This window comes from Podarcis tiliguerta (assembly GCF_965153285.1).
Source record: "Podarcis tiliguerta genome assembly, chromosome: 6".
NCBI lineage: Eukaryota > Metazoa > Chordata > Lepidosauria > Squamata > Lacertidae > Podarcis > Podarcis tiliguerta.
Genome location: NC_139539.1, coordinates 56,323,366 through 56,339,495, shown reverse-complemented (window position 1 = coordinate 56,339,495; position 16,130 = coordinate 56,323,366). Strand labels below are relative to the sequence as shown.

The 16,130-nt window shown below is 43.4% G+C and overlaps 1 protein-coding gene across 1 annotated transcript; it reads right to left on the bottom strand.

Moving 5' to 3' along the window:
* Window positions 1-640: 640 nt before the first annotated feature.
* Window positions 641-16,128, bottom strand: CIMAP2 (ciliary microtubule associated protein 2). Its single transcript, XM_083448172.1, has 10 exons — window positions 15,990-16,128; window positions 13,073-13,160; window positions 10,719-10,889; window positions 9,513-9,635; window positions 6,715-6,843; window positions 6,301-6,444; window positions 5,012-5,176; window positions 3,921-4,049; window positions 1,432-1,562; window positions 641-951 (listed from the first exon to the last, which is right to left on the bottom strand). Exons 1-10 carry the CDS (start codon window positions 16,040-16,042, stop codon window positions 906-908), a joined length of 1,179 nt encoding a protein of 392 aa, XP_083304298.1. The 5' UTR covers window positions 16,043-16,128; the 3' UTR covers window positions 641-905.
* Window positions 16,129-16,130: the final 2 nt, after the last annotated feature.

Below are 16,130 nucleotides of genomic sequence, written 5' to 3'. Positions count from 1 at the left end.
CCTCATGGTCCTTGTAGTTGCATCAACATCTGGAAAGCATCTGTTGGCTCATGTTGGTCTAGTTAAATAGAATTTTTCATACACCAAATAGGATCGAACCATTTAGTGTTCAAATGCTGTGACAGTCAATGCTACCCTATGAGATCTCTGGGGAATATGCCCACCCACAAAAAAGCAAGAAAATGTTCAATGGTGTTAATCATCAATGAAACAACAAATTGATAGGAAACACAACTACTTGTATTCATGCCAATCATCCCTGTCCAGATACAGCCTTATGTCTCTAGCAACTGCTGCTATTTCTGTTCGTGTGACTGCATTGAAGGATTGTACAAGGTTTCTATGTGCACATACGTTGTACACCTGCCAAGTTAACTTCAGGTATTACACTGGAGCCAAGAAGCTCCTCCTCCTCCATCACCACCAACCAGCATGTATTGGTGCTTCTGATACGAGTTCAAACTTTCCAGATAGATCCCTGGCAGAAGAGAGGCACTTTAAAAACACCTGACCCTGATTGTCTGCAATATTTGGAGGAACCAGTAGCAACTGCAAACTGTGATTTCTTTACTCATGCAACCAACTAGTACAATTATTATTTTTTGCTGGTGTGGACTACTTGTAACAGTAAGCAGTTCAGTTTGTGTCTAGCATTTTTAATATTGATATAATTACATCAGCATGCTGGTTTTCAAAAAACACATTAACCATATTCCACCAAGTGTCTTGATTTGAGTGTTATACATAATTACCAAGAAATGAACGTAGATGGGTACGGGATACAATAGAGCAAATGTTGAGGTGTCTTGTGTCCTCTTGGCAGGATTTTTTATGGACATTAACCAGAAATGCAGCTGATACCTGGTGACTTAGCTATACTATGTTTCAGGAAGTCTTCAGGTAGATTAACAGAGTTTTTGGAGGCCTTTATTAACAGGCGTAATCCTCTCCCTGAAAAAGAGGATTGAATTGTGAGAAGAGTAAGCCAGCAAAATGTTTACCTTCAAAGAGATGCAAATGAGCTGAAAATTGCACCCAATTCAAGAATTAATTTTAGGAATTCTAGTTAAGCTCCACTCCTTCTGGGTTCTAGTTTATTGTTCCCCTGGTTTGTTTAGCCTTACGGAAGCAGAATGGGCAACATCTTTTTATCTCCACATAAGACATTTTCACTCTAAACACTTCCTGTCCCACTGGCCTGAGCCAAATCCTCAACATTTCACAAGCCCAATTCTATTACTATTCTAGATCCTGAAAAGTTTCCAAATTCTAAAACTAAGTTACTGTCAAAACTTGGCATCCAAAACAAGGCATGCAAATTAGGCCAAGTGTACAAATTTGAATGAATTGCTCAAGCACAATTTCACGGACTGTACTTCTAGAACTTAGAAGTTGCTGCTTCCTCTGTGTTTTGTAATTTTTTTTACTTACTGTAAGCACTTGTCCCTCTCCAGGTTACTAAGGTAACGCTGTGTATCATGCATATAAAGCGAACGGTATCTGATCTTCTTTCGGTACTTCTCATGTTTCATAGTATCATAGCGGCCAACTCCAACTGGGTTCTATAAACAGGAAAGCAGACAAGGAGCAGCTTTGGGTATCCTGAGATGCAGATCTGTAAAGCCCTTGAGCATCCACTTCTTGTCTGGCCAATGGAATGAAAGTAAGCTCATGCTGGGGAGATGAATGGGCATTAAGCATCCCCTCTGATCAAAATCCCCTTCTGGCATTAGACAGTAGAAGTGTAAAATGCACAGGTTTGGACTACTTTCACAACTGCTTGTTAATGTTCCCTGTTACGTCTGAGATTTTCTGATTTTTGTGAGCGACATCATGAATGTTCAGCTGCACTATAGTGAAGGTGATACCACCTCTCATCTTTATAACATTGGAACAGACATCCACCTCATACATATCTACATATCTTGTCATAAGGTCCTCAGATGTTGGTGGACTACAACTTCCATCGTCCATGGACACTGGTCATGCTGGGGTTGATGGGAGTTGTAGTTCAACATACAGAGAGCCACAGGCTCCCCACACATGTCTTAAAGGAAGACTTCTGATCCTCTCAAAGGGAGAATGGGTTGGAAGAATTGTGAACATAGCCTTAAAGGCTTTGACATCACAATCCAAAGGCTCACTCCACTTGTTCATGAATCTCTATAAGTGCAGTGGATTAGTCTAATGAGTAGAATGATTTCAAACCAGTCTTTTTGGACAATATACCAATGGCTTGACCCTATATTAGGCCATACCATCTAGTCCTCCAACAGCCCCCCCCCCCAAGATTTCACACTGGGATTCCTGTCACCAGAAATGTCTGTGGCCCTGCTAGAGGGAGATATTCCACAATCCACCTAGCCTTTTATTGGGGGCAAAGCTTTCTCCCTTGCTGCTGTTCAGAAGTTGCCTAAAAAATAAATTGGCCCATGTAATTCAGCACTGTCTGCACTGACTGGGAGCCGCTGTCCAGGGTTTCAGGTGAAAGTCCACCCACCTACTGACTGAGAATGACAAACATTGGACCTGGGACCTTTGGCATGCCCAACACTGGCTCTTCTTCTGAGCTATGCCTCTTTTCCAATGTTGCCATTAGTACAATTGTTGTAGGGAGAGGCCATGCATCTAAAACGCCTCTGCAAAGGGTCCTCCCCGTCCCCTTGGGGTAAGAATGGCAGTAGAACAGAGAGAGGCTGTTCCAGCTATCAACAACACCCCATTTGCATGTTTTGTACTTGACAACATCAATCCCCGCCTTTCATTTCCATACATGTACAAGAATTCTCATTCATTTTGCCAACTCTGGCTATTTGAACCCAGATCACTGAGCAGGCCCCTCTGAAGTAGGCTTTTTTTAGATGTCCCAGTGGCCAGAGCAAAACGATTTGCTCCTCCATTGCATTAAAAACTCTCGAACCGCCGGCAGGTAAGTTCAGTTCTCCGCCAACTTTATCCGCGACACTTAATCACCACCAGCAAAGTTCCCCATCAATTATGAAAGAGCCCTTCATTCTTGACCTCTTTTAAGTTCCCTGCTCTCCAGGATCAAGGAGAGAGAACAAACCCTGCCTGGGAGTCCTTACCTGTTCCCTAAGTGGAAGTGAACTCTTTCAAATGAAAGCTTTCGCTGACTGAGTCCTCCCAGCTTTGTTCCAGTTCACCACAGGAACCCAGAAAAGATGAATGCAGATGATACAAGAAAGGGCACAAGGAGAAGGAGGAACAGAGCCAGAGCCATCCCTTTGGCACATCATTACTAAAAGGAGTTTTAGCCTATCAGCAAAAGGGATGCGACACTATCAAACAATCTAAAATAGATTCCCTCAACCCAGCACAGAGTAAGGGGCACTTGAGCCTAGTGGAGACAAAAGTATTTTATTTGAGCACTGCAAAATTCCTGATCATAAATGTGTTTGCTTGGGGGGAAAATAGTCCTACTAAGTAAGTACACATAGGAGAGTGGTCAAAGTATAAGGCAGGGATGGCCGGATGTGTGTGTGGCCCCACCTGCAACTTGGCAGTGGCAGAGGAAATGTTTCCAACCAATCCAATTCTCTGCCACCACTTCACCATTCATGCCTTTGCCATGCTTCCTGGTGGGCTCATGTGAGATGCCCATTGCTCCATTGAGCCCCTTCTCAGGACAGGCAAATCTATCCATTTTGATTTCTCTCCGTTTCTCATTTTCCCATTTAGTACATACATTACTTGGCAGGAGAACTGCGCTGGAATATCTGGAGAAGTGCAAATTTTGAAAGATGGCTGTTTCGATTTCCATAGTTCTTCAGGAAGGGCAAGTTAGGTAGCTGCACCTTTATATGCAAACTGAATTCAAATTCTCTCCCTTTCTGCCCCTGGGAAAATTACGGTAAGCGGTCTTTCTTAGTCAAACTCTGATCATATAATTTCCCACTTACAGCATTTCCAACAAACAGACGGTATGCTTTCCTGTCAAATCTTTTTGCACCAATCCAGAACGGTGGCTGATTTTCATACTCTTTTCTCTTGATGGGCTTTATGTCGTATGAGCCTGGCCCTATCAGGTACTGTAACAAGTAAAATAAATTACTTTGAATCAGTGAATGCAACAGTTGTGTAGCAGCACAAAGAGTATAGAAAAGTATCCTGGGGGAAATACAGCTAGCTACATTGAGCCAGAGACACAGCACAACGTTTTGCTAGAGATTCCCCTTGTTCACTTGACTAGCAATATTGTGTGATTGAGTGGCTTACCAGTTTGGACGCCACATAAAATACTGGCTTCTATGTACTTGGAGCAAGATATGCCTATGGCATTTATGAAACAAAGGTTGAAACACAACCTCCAAAACATATATTAATTTGACGTTATCTAAGAATGGCCAGGGACGCGGGTGGCGCTGTGGGTTAAACCACAGAGCCTAGGACTTGCCGATCAGAAGGTCGGTGGTTCGAATCCTGCAATGGGGTGAGCTCCCGTTGTTTGGTCCCAGCACCTGCCCACCTAGCAGTTTGAAAGCCCGTCAAAGTGCAAGTAGATAAATAGGTACTGCTCCGGCGGGAAGGTAAACGGCGTTTCTGTGCGCTGCTCTGGTTCGCCAGAAGCGGCATAGTCATGCTGGCCACATGACCCGGAAGCTGTATGCCGGCTCCCTCGGCCAATAAAGCGAGATGAGCGCCGCAACCCCAGAGTCGGTCACGACTGGACCAAATGGTCAGGGGTCTCTTTACCTTTACCTTTACATCTCACAATGGACTCTGCCCCAAACCCCTAGACTCCAGGTGCATGGCTGGTTGCCCTCAACTCTGCTTGGTTGATTAGCTGCAGTTCAGCATCTACCTAAAGCTGAGGAGTTAGTCCAGCTCTTTGGAAAGCCTGGGGCCCATAGTAGACTGCCCTAGCAGCCTGTTTGTTCTTTGTTGTTTGTTCCCCACCCACCCCTTTTCACCTCACATGACTTCCCAACCCTGCCATCCGGAAGAAACTGGCACTGTGATTGCAACCAAGAAGCAATGGAAAGTTACCTACTTGTTCACGTGGACACTGGCTGACAGTGGCCCAGAAGATCCGATCAGAGGGGCACTTGGGATTCCAAACATGACTGCCGAAAGTGCCATGCTTCCTTTTATCCCTTGATTCTAGTTCTTCCAGGAAGCTCTTCAGTGTGGTGCCACTCAGTTCGATGGACTTTTTCTAGAAACATTAAACAAGGAAAGGAGATACCCTTGTACCTTGGATCTCGAACGCCTTGCGACTCAAATGCTTTGGCTCCCGAATGCCACAAACCTGGATTCCGTTCGACAGCCAAAGTACAACTGTATGTATATATCAAATCTGTGCAATTTTACAAAAGAAGAAGAAGAAGGAAGGAAGTCACCTGAGGGTTCTCTTGTTGCTGTTCTTTCATGGAATACAGTTATAATTTCCACACACAACCCCCCCCCCCCAAGCTCAATAATCTGAAGGAAGATTCTATCAGGTTCAATGATCTTATATAAAATGAATTTTCAACATGCATTGTGTAGGCTTACAACAGTTAAAATGCACATAATGCAATTGAATTTGTTGAACTGTAGGATCTGCCCTGATTCTGCTTTTCATCTACCACTGGCTGCTTTTTCTATACTGTTTTCATTCAACCTGTAAATTTATACATTTTGGAAACGGAAAGCAATGCAATATTTATCACTGGCAGAAAATTTAGAAGAAAGGGCCATCCCCAAGATTTCCTATGCCCACCCTCCTCCAAACAGCTGCAGTTATTTGCATTGTTCAGCCTCAGATCCATCTGTAGTATTGTATAATACAAGATTTGTTGTAAGGGTGCTGAGATAATGGAATATGCGGTGTATTGGAACACTTGTGACAAAATGCTAAATAAGTACTTAATCATCAATATAATCAGAATAGTTTGCTCACCCTGGTCTGGAGTGTTAGAAACATTAAAAACAATATTGCAGTGGAGACATTTGAACTCTTACAAATGCCTGTCTAATAATTTAGACATTTTTCATCTGAATCACCAGTGTTCCAAGTAGCAGAACCTGACAGATCACAAAACTTCAAAATTTAACACATACAAAATTATTTCTTTTTGTGTTTCTATATTTTCTTCTTTTTAAAGACAATCAGAATCTTCTTTAATTCCATTACTCCAAAAGTTGGAGGCTTAAAAGAAGCAGTGTGGGGAAGGTTGATGGACTTTCTGATGTTTTGCCAGTCAATCTGAAGTCTGGCAACTCTATCATTTGAATTACTAACCAGCAACATGACGCTTTAAAAAAAAGTTTGCAAGCAAAGAAGATGAGCGTACATACATCAGTAGCGTAATGCCCACAGACAATAGGCTTTGACCTGTCTCCTGTGAAGGTTTCATAAGGGCCTTTTAAGCTGACCACGCGTTTCAGCATCTCATCCACCCCATTTTTGATATTGTAGGTGCCAGGTCCCAAACCACTTCCCTGAAATCAAGGATTAAGAAAGTATTAGGGAGAGGGAGAGGCTTCCTAAGCAGTTTGCAAAAGTGTTGCATCTGTTGCGTTGAATAGGCGAGGACTTGGTCCTGTTGTGGCTGTAGTTGTATGAAACTACATGGGATCATAATCCCGTGCCAAAGCTGTGGCATGGGAATGCGATCCCGTATCAGCATCATAAGCCTTCTCCAGCCAGTTCAACAGGAAGACTTTGAGGATCGAGAGCAGCCAAGCAAAGAACTAAGAAACTAAACTTGCCACATTGGGAAAGGCGAAGCATTTTGAAGTTTTACTGTCCATTATTCCAAGTGCAGTCACAGAGCGTTTTTCCTTTTTATCCAGGGCAGCATAAGGATTTCCATAGGTTCCTGGGCCAGGATAACATTCCTAGGATGTTAGGGTGGAAAGAGAGAGAGAGAGAGAGAGAGAGAGAGAGAGCGAGCATTAACATGACCACAGCAGAGAAATGCCCATCTCTTATCTGGACTCCCCATTGTTTCCAATGGTGCTGCCAGACTGATGTTGTTTTTGAGCATGCAACCACATGCTGGCAATTTCATGTTATGCAATTATAGTTGATTTTGAGCTCCTGCTCACCAAGTGCATCTTACCAAAATACTGGACTTTTTGCATTAAGAGAAATGATGGGGAATTGCATTAGAAAGCACATATATAGTCACATTTATTATGACACCATGTCATCTAACCTTTCTGCAAACAAATCAGACTCTATGTTCATTAAATAGCTAGTGTCGTCTAATCACCTGGCAAACTAATTAGGAGGAATGCTCAATAATTATTAGCGAAGTCTTGGGCTGGCTGTTCTTATTTAGTTACTTTGGTAGGGCTCGTGTGAAAACAGCAAGCATTCAAAGGGTGGAGCTTTCCCCAGCATTTGGATGGGGCAATGGGAAAAGTTTCACCTACAGAATGAATTTCTGCTTGTCACACTGCTGTTAAAGGTACAGAAGGCCTGCCAGAGGAAAAACCCTAGATCAGGGATGGGAAACGTGTGACCCTTCAGATTTTGTTGGGCTACAACTCCCATCATCCCTGACCCTGGGTCACACGGGCTGGGGCTGATGGAGTCCAACAACATCTGGAGGGCCACAGGCTATTAATCCCTGCCTTGCTGTTTTCTGCCACATGTACATAAGCTGGTTCTTCATGTCTACCAATTGCTTCCTAGTTGCCTCTTGCGGAGGAAATAGCTCAGGTTCTTGGAGGAAGGCAAGGAGCCTTCCTTTGACTTCAGGAGCGAGGAGGTGCTATGAGAAAACACCCTTTAAAAAAAACCACACACACACACACACACACTTTTACTGAGATTTGTATCAGCTACAAAAACAACCAAAACCTTGCACAGACTAAAGTATTAAATATGTCCATATCCTTTGATACTTTAAGACAGTTTCCCTTTTGTGGTACTATTGATATCATCTTTGCTACTGTGACATAAGTGAGGGTAGAAAAACCTGGCTTTTTGGAATATGTTGATTATAGAAAAACATTACAAAAACAATTCCTGGAAGTTCTGCACAATAGTTCAGAACAAAGAAAACAGTACAACGCAATGAATAATACTGCGATTAAAGGTATTTTGCAGGCAAAGCAATCTTTCCAGACTTGTAGTATTTTATTTTTTTAAATGTGTTTCACCTACTAATCCACTGTGAGTCACTCTTGCTTCATAAATGTGTCAGTCCGGTGATGAATAATTTTTATTTTGCTGGTGCTAAACCACAAAACCATTGGAAGGCAGCCAATATATCTGTCCTTCATTCCCACCTCCATGATTCACAAGGAATGGAAGATGTGCGGACAGCTGAATCTTGAGCTTTTCACCACGCCATCTCTCCATCTACATCAAAACCTTTCTTTTTTACGACACAAGCTCAGTTGTTGTAGCACTACAACTCCCATTATTCCTCACTGTTGGCTATTCTGGCTGGGAATAATGGGACTTGGGAGCCCAATACATATGGAGGACCACAGGCTTCCCACCCCTACTTACGGACTCCTGAGGTAATGAGCAGGTGGTAGACTCTACAGGCGATAGGAGCGGAGGAAGGAGGAATGTACACACTGAAAGGAGCACAAAGCAGGTGACCATAGCAATGGCAGCCATTAGTACATGCATAATGGCTGCAATCTCATTTATGACACGTTAGAACAAGGGGTTTTTAGATGTTGAGCCAAATGTAAACCCAGAGGCGGTTTTAAGGTAGTGTGACCAGTTCGGCTGCACTGGGCACTGTGCTGCTGGGGGCATCACAGCAATGCTGTAGAGCAGAGCAAGAGAGGTGGGAGGTGCCAAATTTTAGTGTCACACAGAGCGCCACTGTAATTTGAGAACCCATGGTCCACCTCTGGTAACCCCCCTAGTAGGAACAAAACCCAAATGGTTGACTTCTGTATGCTGATGCTGCAGTCCCACCTGCCTTTCTTGATGCTCTGGAGAGACATAGGCTCACATTACTGGGGACAGTGGCTTCATGGTGTGGTTTCTCTAAGCCTACTTTTCAGCCTAGACCCATAACGTAGGTTTTAAAGACCGAATGTTCTTGGTAGGTTGTCAACTCTCCTTTTTTAGCAGAGGTTGGATGGCCATCTGTCATGGATGCTTTAGTTTAGATTCCTGCATTGCAGGGGGTTGAAGCAGATGAGCATAGAGTCGGAGATCCCTTCCAACTCTATGATTCCTTTAAAATGGAGACAATTTCTTTTAATAAAAATCTCTATTATTTTCATAATGGAATATGTTGGCGTGGTGAATGGCTCAAGATTCAGCTGTCCACACATCTTCCATTCCATGTGAATCATGGAGGCGGGAATGCATAATGGAATATGTTTTGCATCAATATGGAATTGCACCACAACTGGTGGTTTGAAAGACAGGATCAAAGGAACCAAGACAAACAAATAAAACCCCACAGTCCAGGCAGCAAAGTTGAAGACTATACTAAAAATAGCAAATTCAAAGTAGATATGGCAAAAACCATTCGCAAAGAATGTTGCATTTCACACAATTCATTCCGACAAGGACAGAAGCCTACCCTGATGCGGTCTTTAAATCTCACTGCTCCGGTGTCACATATTCCTCTAATGCTGTGTGGACGTTTCTCTTGGAGTTGTAGAAAATCTGAGTACTCATAAGTCCCAGGACCCAGCTTTGCTTTCTTGGAGAGAGAAAGGACGTACGTGAATAGGGTTAAGAGATGGCATGTGCAGCTTTAAAACAGCCATCTGGTATGTGGAGTTTGTGGCAGCACAGGAATGAGGTGGAGCATAGCTCCAGGCTTTATTTTATTTTTCACAGCAGATTGTGCCCCCGGCTAGTGGCAGAAACTAGGGTCGGGGTGATTGAAAGGTAGGTCTGACCTGATACATGACCCCTTTCTTAGGGAAGCCAGGCTCAGATATGAATGTCATAATTCATCAGGAGTTATTCTGGAGTGTGTATGCCAAATATTGGAAATAACTGTGTTATATATAATTGGCAGATAGAAGAGTGGAAGCACCTCTTTTTTTGTTTTTGCTTCCTTCCTACTTAGTTTTTGATAGTATTTTATTAATATTAAATAATACTGCTTATGGTTAAGGTAAAGGTAAATGACCCCTGGATGGTTAAGTCCAGTCAAAGGTGATTATGGCATGTGGCACTTCTCTCACTTTAGGCCGAGGGAGCCAGCGTTTGTCCACAGATAGCTTTCTGGGTCATGTGGCCAGCATGACTAAACTGCTACTGGCACAACGGGACACCGTGATGGAAGCCAGAGCACATGGAAATGCTGTTTACCTTCCCGCCACAGCGGTACCTATTTATCTACTTGCACAGGTATGTTTTTGAACTGCTAGGTTGGCAGGAGCTGGGACAGAGCAACAGGAGCTCACCCTTTCACACAGATACAAACCACTGACCTTCAGTTCAGCTAGCCCAAGAGGCTCAGTGGTTTAGACCACAATGCCACCCGCGTACTTGCCTGAGAAATAGACAGCAGTGACAAGATTCCCCCTTACACTTGCCTGATGCCCATTGTTACGCTTGATGGGCCTTTCCTTCATATTTCACAATGATAACATTCTTGGTCATGTAACAAAGACAAACCACATGCCATTTGGAAAATACTCTTAAAGATGATACCAGTCTCAGAGAAAACTGTGGGCCCGTGTCCTCGGTTGTATCTGAAATGAAACTGGCTGATATTTTAACCCCTTGACTAAACCAACATGTAACAAAAAGCTTGAAGCCAAACACTCACCAGAGCTTTCGCCCTGCTGCATATTTCCTTAAAATTGAAATGTGGCATTTTGGTGAGCCTTGCTGCCTCCTGGGCTTTTGCCCAACTAGAGCTTGACATCTTCTTATGCAGATGACTAGAACTGAAGCCTCCATGGTCAATACTGTAGGTGCCTGGTCCTAATTTTCGGTTCTAAAGAAAGATATGGTTATTTTCTGCATTTGCTTGCATAGCTACAGTTCCTTCGAAAAACAGCATCACCAGGGCTAGATAAACTATTAGGTAAAAAGTCTGTACATTCTGAAGCACCCTGGTTCAATGGGTATCCTTCAGCATTAGTTATCCCATTTCAGCAGGATATTTTAATATGCTAATGAAGGCCTCGACTGATATCTGTTAAACTACAGATATTGCTCTTGGATCTCAATCCACCTACCCACATCACTCATCAATACCTCTGACATCAATACCTCTGACATCCACGAATGAAACCATAATACTCCCTCTCCAGCTTAGCATAATTTATATTCTAGAACGGAATGGTATGAGGTTAGTTGCACCAGTGGGAAAGACACAGAATCACAGAATTGTAAAGTTGGAAGGGACCACGAGGGTCATCTAGTCCAACCCCCTGCAATGTAGGAATCTTTGACTTGAACCCACGACCCTGAGATTAAGAGTCTCATGCTCTACCGGCTGAGCTATCATTGTAGAGAAGAAGCAAGTAATAAAATGAGTGAGGAGGGGAAGAATCAGAGGGTATAATAAGTTTCTTCCTTCCGCTACCAGGCGAGGGACTTAGAGGATAGGTGGGGTCACTACTGAGACAGTTATGAAGAATTCCATTTAACACTGGAAATTTAGTATGTACCGGTACCTATGAGTAGTTCAAATTTAACCCACTGTTTACCATCCCTTCTACTTTGTAACAGCTTTCTTGTGGTAATATTCCTCTAAGGTTTTTGACAGGAGGACTTCAAAGCATTACACTCCCAGAGGGTCCTGTTTCTCCCAGTGCTGCTGCCTTGGATTCAATCTCTGTATCCACATAATGCTTTGACCACCCTTTTGTTGCATTTAACAGACTGACACTTTTTTTCCCTCGGTCACACCACAGCCAACTGAAATCCTAAAACTTCCTCTTAACAAAAACTCTGGCATTATCTTCTGACTAACCATCACAGAGCTCAGGGAGGGGCTCTTCCCATTTGTTGGCTGCCAGAGAGTCCGTTGCTTTCTTGATGGTTCTGTCCCTTCTCTTAGTCCTCTTTTAATAGTCTGTCTCCCCAGGTGATTTACCTGCCATGGGAAGCTGGTTTGACGTGTATTTTAACATGCTAAATCCAGCATCTGGCAGCCCACAAGCATTGATTCAATTCTAACACTTACTAAATTCAGGAATGGTGGCTGCTTTGCACCCACAAACTCTGGCACCCAAACTCATAACAATATGATGCCGTCGTCCTTCTACTCAAGGAGAAGACAACTTTCACCCTCTCCAATAGCAAACTCGGGCTGTGAATGCTGACAGAAATGAGGCTAAAACGCAGGCAATGAAAAACAAGGAGGTGGCGTCATAATGCTTTGAGAGACCCTGAGGTTTCCAGAACTATAAACAGTGCTATTTTCTGGGGGGATGCAGGGGTACACATACCCCTAAACATTTTGTGAATCGAAGTTTGGCCTCATTGAGGGGCGGTATTTCAATATGAGTAGGAAAATGAGAACACCCCTAAACATTTTTTTTAGACAAAAAGCACTGACTATAAAAGATATTAAAACAGACCCTCAGGGGGCAAAATATCCACCAAAAGGGGAAAAAAGGAGGATCAAGCACATTTAGTAGCCACAGAATGTTGAGTATCAGTTGGAAAGGAAAAGGAAAACTGAAGTGGGGGTGGAATAGCATATCCTGGAGGAAAGCATGGCTGGATAGAACCATGAAAAAGAGCACTCCTATTAGGACTCGGAGTCCCAGTCCATTTCATTAGAGAAAAGCCAAGTATGTCTTCACCGTGCTCTAGAATGATCAAGGAGTGGAATCCCTCTAGGGCTAGGCAATGTACGTCTAAATTGGCTTGTATGATACTCCACACGGGTGGCATGCAAGCAACTGCTTCTATGAGCAGACTACTCAAATGAAATAGTTTGACATCACAACAGCAAACTCCCAAGAGATTGTCCCTCTGTAAATAGTCAGTTTGCAGCTATAGTGGGAGACAAAGTTCTGGATGGTCTAAAGTAGATGCGGGGTAGGAGTGGTGGTGGTGGAGGGAATACTGTACATTAAAAAAATATTGTTCAACCACGCATACAGTAAAACTGAAGACTAGGTTTGCTTTGTGCATGTGAGGCACCCTGAGATATAGACTCACCAAGTCTGAGCAGACCGTTTTGGTGTATGGGGCCTGCAGGTAAGTACTTGGTCTCTTGACATCTGGATAAATTGCTGACACATCAAATCTAGCCAGAGAAATACAAATATGGAGAGCTGAAGGATCCTGCTGGGGCCATTTGAATCAAAGTCATGTAACACAGTTGCTTTCAAAACAATTTTTGACACTCTAGCTATATAACCACAATAATAGCTTCAGGGTATATATAGGCAGCCAACCTGTGTTTGGAATGATGCAGAGTGCTGCTTCAAAATCCAGATCCTGCATCTCAGTGTCTCCAGCAGTGCTATGATTCGAGAAAAAGAGGTGCCAGAACTCCCCTTGTTCTCTTAGAAGGGCAATGGCACCCACCTGAGAGGTGCTGGAACTTGAGTTCCGGCAAATTCCGGCTGAGAAAAAGCCCTGGTCTCCAGTTAATCTGTCTATAAGGTTAGAACCAGTCCAGGTGTTTTGCTGTCTGACTTGGAGCCTGGAGGACAAGATGGTGCCTCCCTCCCTCCCTCCCTCCCTCCCCCCACTTCCATATACAGAAGCTAAGCAGGTCGGCCCTTGACTCTTACTTCAGTGCTGCCTGGTAATGATGAGCAGCAGCACCCCATCATACCTGAGGGCAGCAGGGGGTACATGCCACTTGATCCTTCAACACCTTCGCACAACTCCTTACCTACCAGCATCTGCTGCCTGAGGTACTTGCCTGTCTGCCTAATAGTAGGACCAGCCCTGTATGAGGTTGTTTCAGAGCTCGATCTGACTTGCAGAATTCTGGCACAGGGTAATCTACATTAAAATCCTTCCCCCTATATGCCCCCCTGCCCCCTGAAATTGGTTCAAGGGGCTGTTGGGAGGATCCCCAGAACAGCACATGAAAGGGGGTGTTTGTTTCATCTGGCAAGCTGGTGTGCTTACAGAGATAAAGCATTTGTAATAGAAGTAACATTTGAATTGAATTTGAAGTGTCTAACAGTTGAGGCAAATGGGAAGCCCTCTAAGGTGTGAATTAGTGGCGCCCAACTTGTGACCCTGCAGATGTTGTTGGACTCCTTTTTAAAATGTTTGATGTTTTATGATGCGTTTATATGTGCTGGAAGCCACTCAAAGTTTCTGGGGTAACCCAGCCAGATGGGTGGGGAATAAATAATAAAATTATTATTAGTAGTATAATTATTATTGTAAGGGACGCGGGTGGCGCTGTGGGTTAAAGCTTCAGCGCCTAGGACTTGCCGATTGCATGGTCGGCGGTTCGAATCCCCGTGGCGGGATGCGCTCCCGTCGTTCGGTCCCAGCGCCTGCCAACCTAGCAGTTCGAAAGCACCTCGGGGTGCAAGTAGATAAATAGGGACCGCTTACCAGCGGGAAGGTAAACGGTGTTCCGTGTGCTGCGCTGGCTTGCCAGATGCAGCTTGTCACGCTGGCCACGTGAACCGGAAGTGTCTGCGGACAGCGCTGGATCCCGGCCTATAGAGTGAGATGAGCGCACAACCCTAGAGTCTGGCAAGACTGGCCCGAACGGGCAGGGGTACCTTTACCTTTACCTATAATTATTATTATTTTATTGGCACCAGCCAGTGTGGCCAATGTTCTGGGATGATGGAGTCAAACATCTGCAAGGCCACAGGTTGCACACTCCCACTATGGAAGGAAACTACAACCCTATTATGTCTTATTATGAGTACATTTGTGCGGTTGAAGTTATCTTCTATTAAGGAGCCAACAGATCTGTGTTCTAGGTTGATGTGATGCACATAATGCAGTTCTGAGCAGGTTCAGGGGTGTGTTTGTTTGCTTGTGTAGGATTGTGACTTAGGGTGTGTCTACATGGACTTTGAACCAAGATCTACAAGACAGATCTACAAGACAGAAACTGTATATGATCCATACTTGTGTGAATATTTGTATGTGCCAACTTACATTTCTTGCAAAATTAAAATCCATGGTGAATTATTTGTAAGCATTGTACAACGAACACAAGTGGTATATGAACTGTAGCTTGGTTTTTAAAACACAAAATGCCTGCATTACTCAAAGCTGCCAGAAAAGAGCGCCCTCTGCTCAAAATCCCAGAAATCTGGAAAGATGGCTGTGGTTTCTCTCTCTCTCTCTCATATTTTTTTTAAATTCAACCAGATATCCACATACATCATTCCAAGAACATAAAAGAAAAAGACAGTAACAACAACAATATCTACATCAAAAAGAAAAAATCCTAAGCACGATGTTAAACACAAAATGACAAACTGAAAATGGTCTTATTACTATAGACCGGACTTCCTGTCCACTCCTCACCTCAGATAATCTTCATTAGTTTACTGCCATTACACCATACATTTGATCAAAATGTAAATACGATTGAACTATGTTATCTCTCACTGCAAACTTAAAGTTAAAGTTAAAGTTGCTACTAAAGTTATTCAAATGCTGCGACAGAATTTAAACTGGGATAATTATTTTTCAAGTATATTTTAAAGGCTTCCCATTTTGAAATAAATGCTTGTTTTGATTTGTTCTTTATTTTTTCAGACAGGCTATCTAATTCTGCATATTCCACTAATTTTGAAATCCATTCTTTCTTTGAGGGTATTTTATCACTCTTCCAGTTTGCTGCTATAAGAACTCTTGCAGCCACCATGGCATATAAACAAATTTATTTTGCTTTTTTGGGAATATCCAGGTCTGTAATTCCCAAAAGAAAGGCTTCTGGTGTTTTTCCTAAGGGAAGGATGGCTGTGGTTTCTCAAGTGGGAAAGCCACTCACCACATGCTCAGAGACTCTTATATTTTCCGTCTTTCAGGACTGATCGTTGATAAGCCCTAGCACAAGTTATGCCCGATCTTCGAGACGGTGTAATCTTATTTTTAAAAAAGAAACCAACCCGATTCCTGTGGGAGCAGCCCTTACCTTGCCGTTTGACTCCAAAAGGGGGCACCTGTGAATCTCTTTGGCTCCTCCATCCTCTGATGCTTGGAGCAGAAGAAGGACAACCCCCTTCCTTCTTGGAGATTGCTTCTGACAAGAGCTCTGGAACTTCACTGCCATGAC

What these genes read in the sequence shown, in the direction of transcription:
- CIMAP2 (XM_083448172.1), bottom strand. Translation starts at nt 16,042, where the DNA reads ATGGAGGAGCCAAAGAGATTCACAGGTGCCCCCTTTTGGAGTCAAACG. An exon ending in GCAGCAGGGCGAAAGCTCTG is followed by an intron (nt 9,636 to 10,718) that starts GTGAGTGTTTGG and finishes TCTCTCTCCAAG; the next exon opens with AAAGCAAAGCTGGGTCCTGG. An exon ending in GCTTCGCCTTTCCCAATGTG is followed by an intron (nt 6,445 to 6,714) that starts GCAAGTTTAGTT and finishes CCTTGATTTCAG; the next exon opens with GGAAGTGGTTTGGGACCTGG.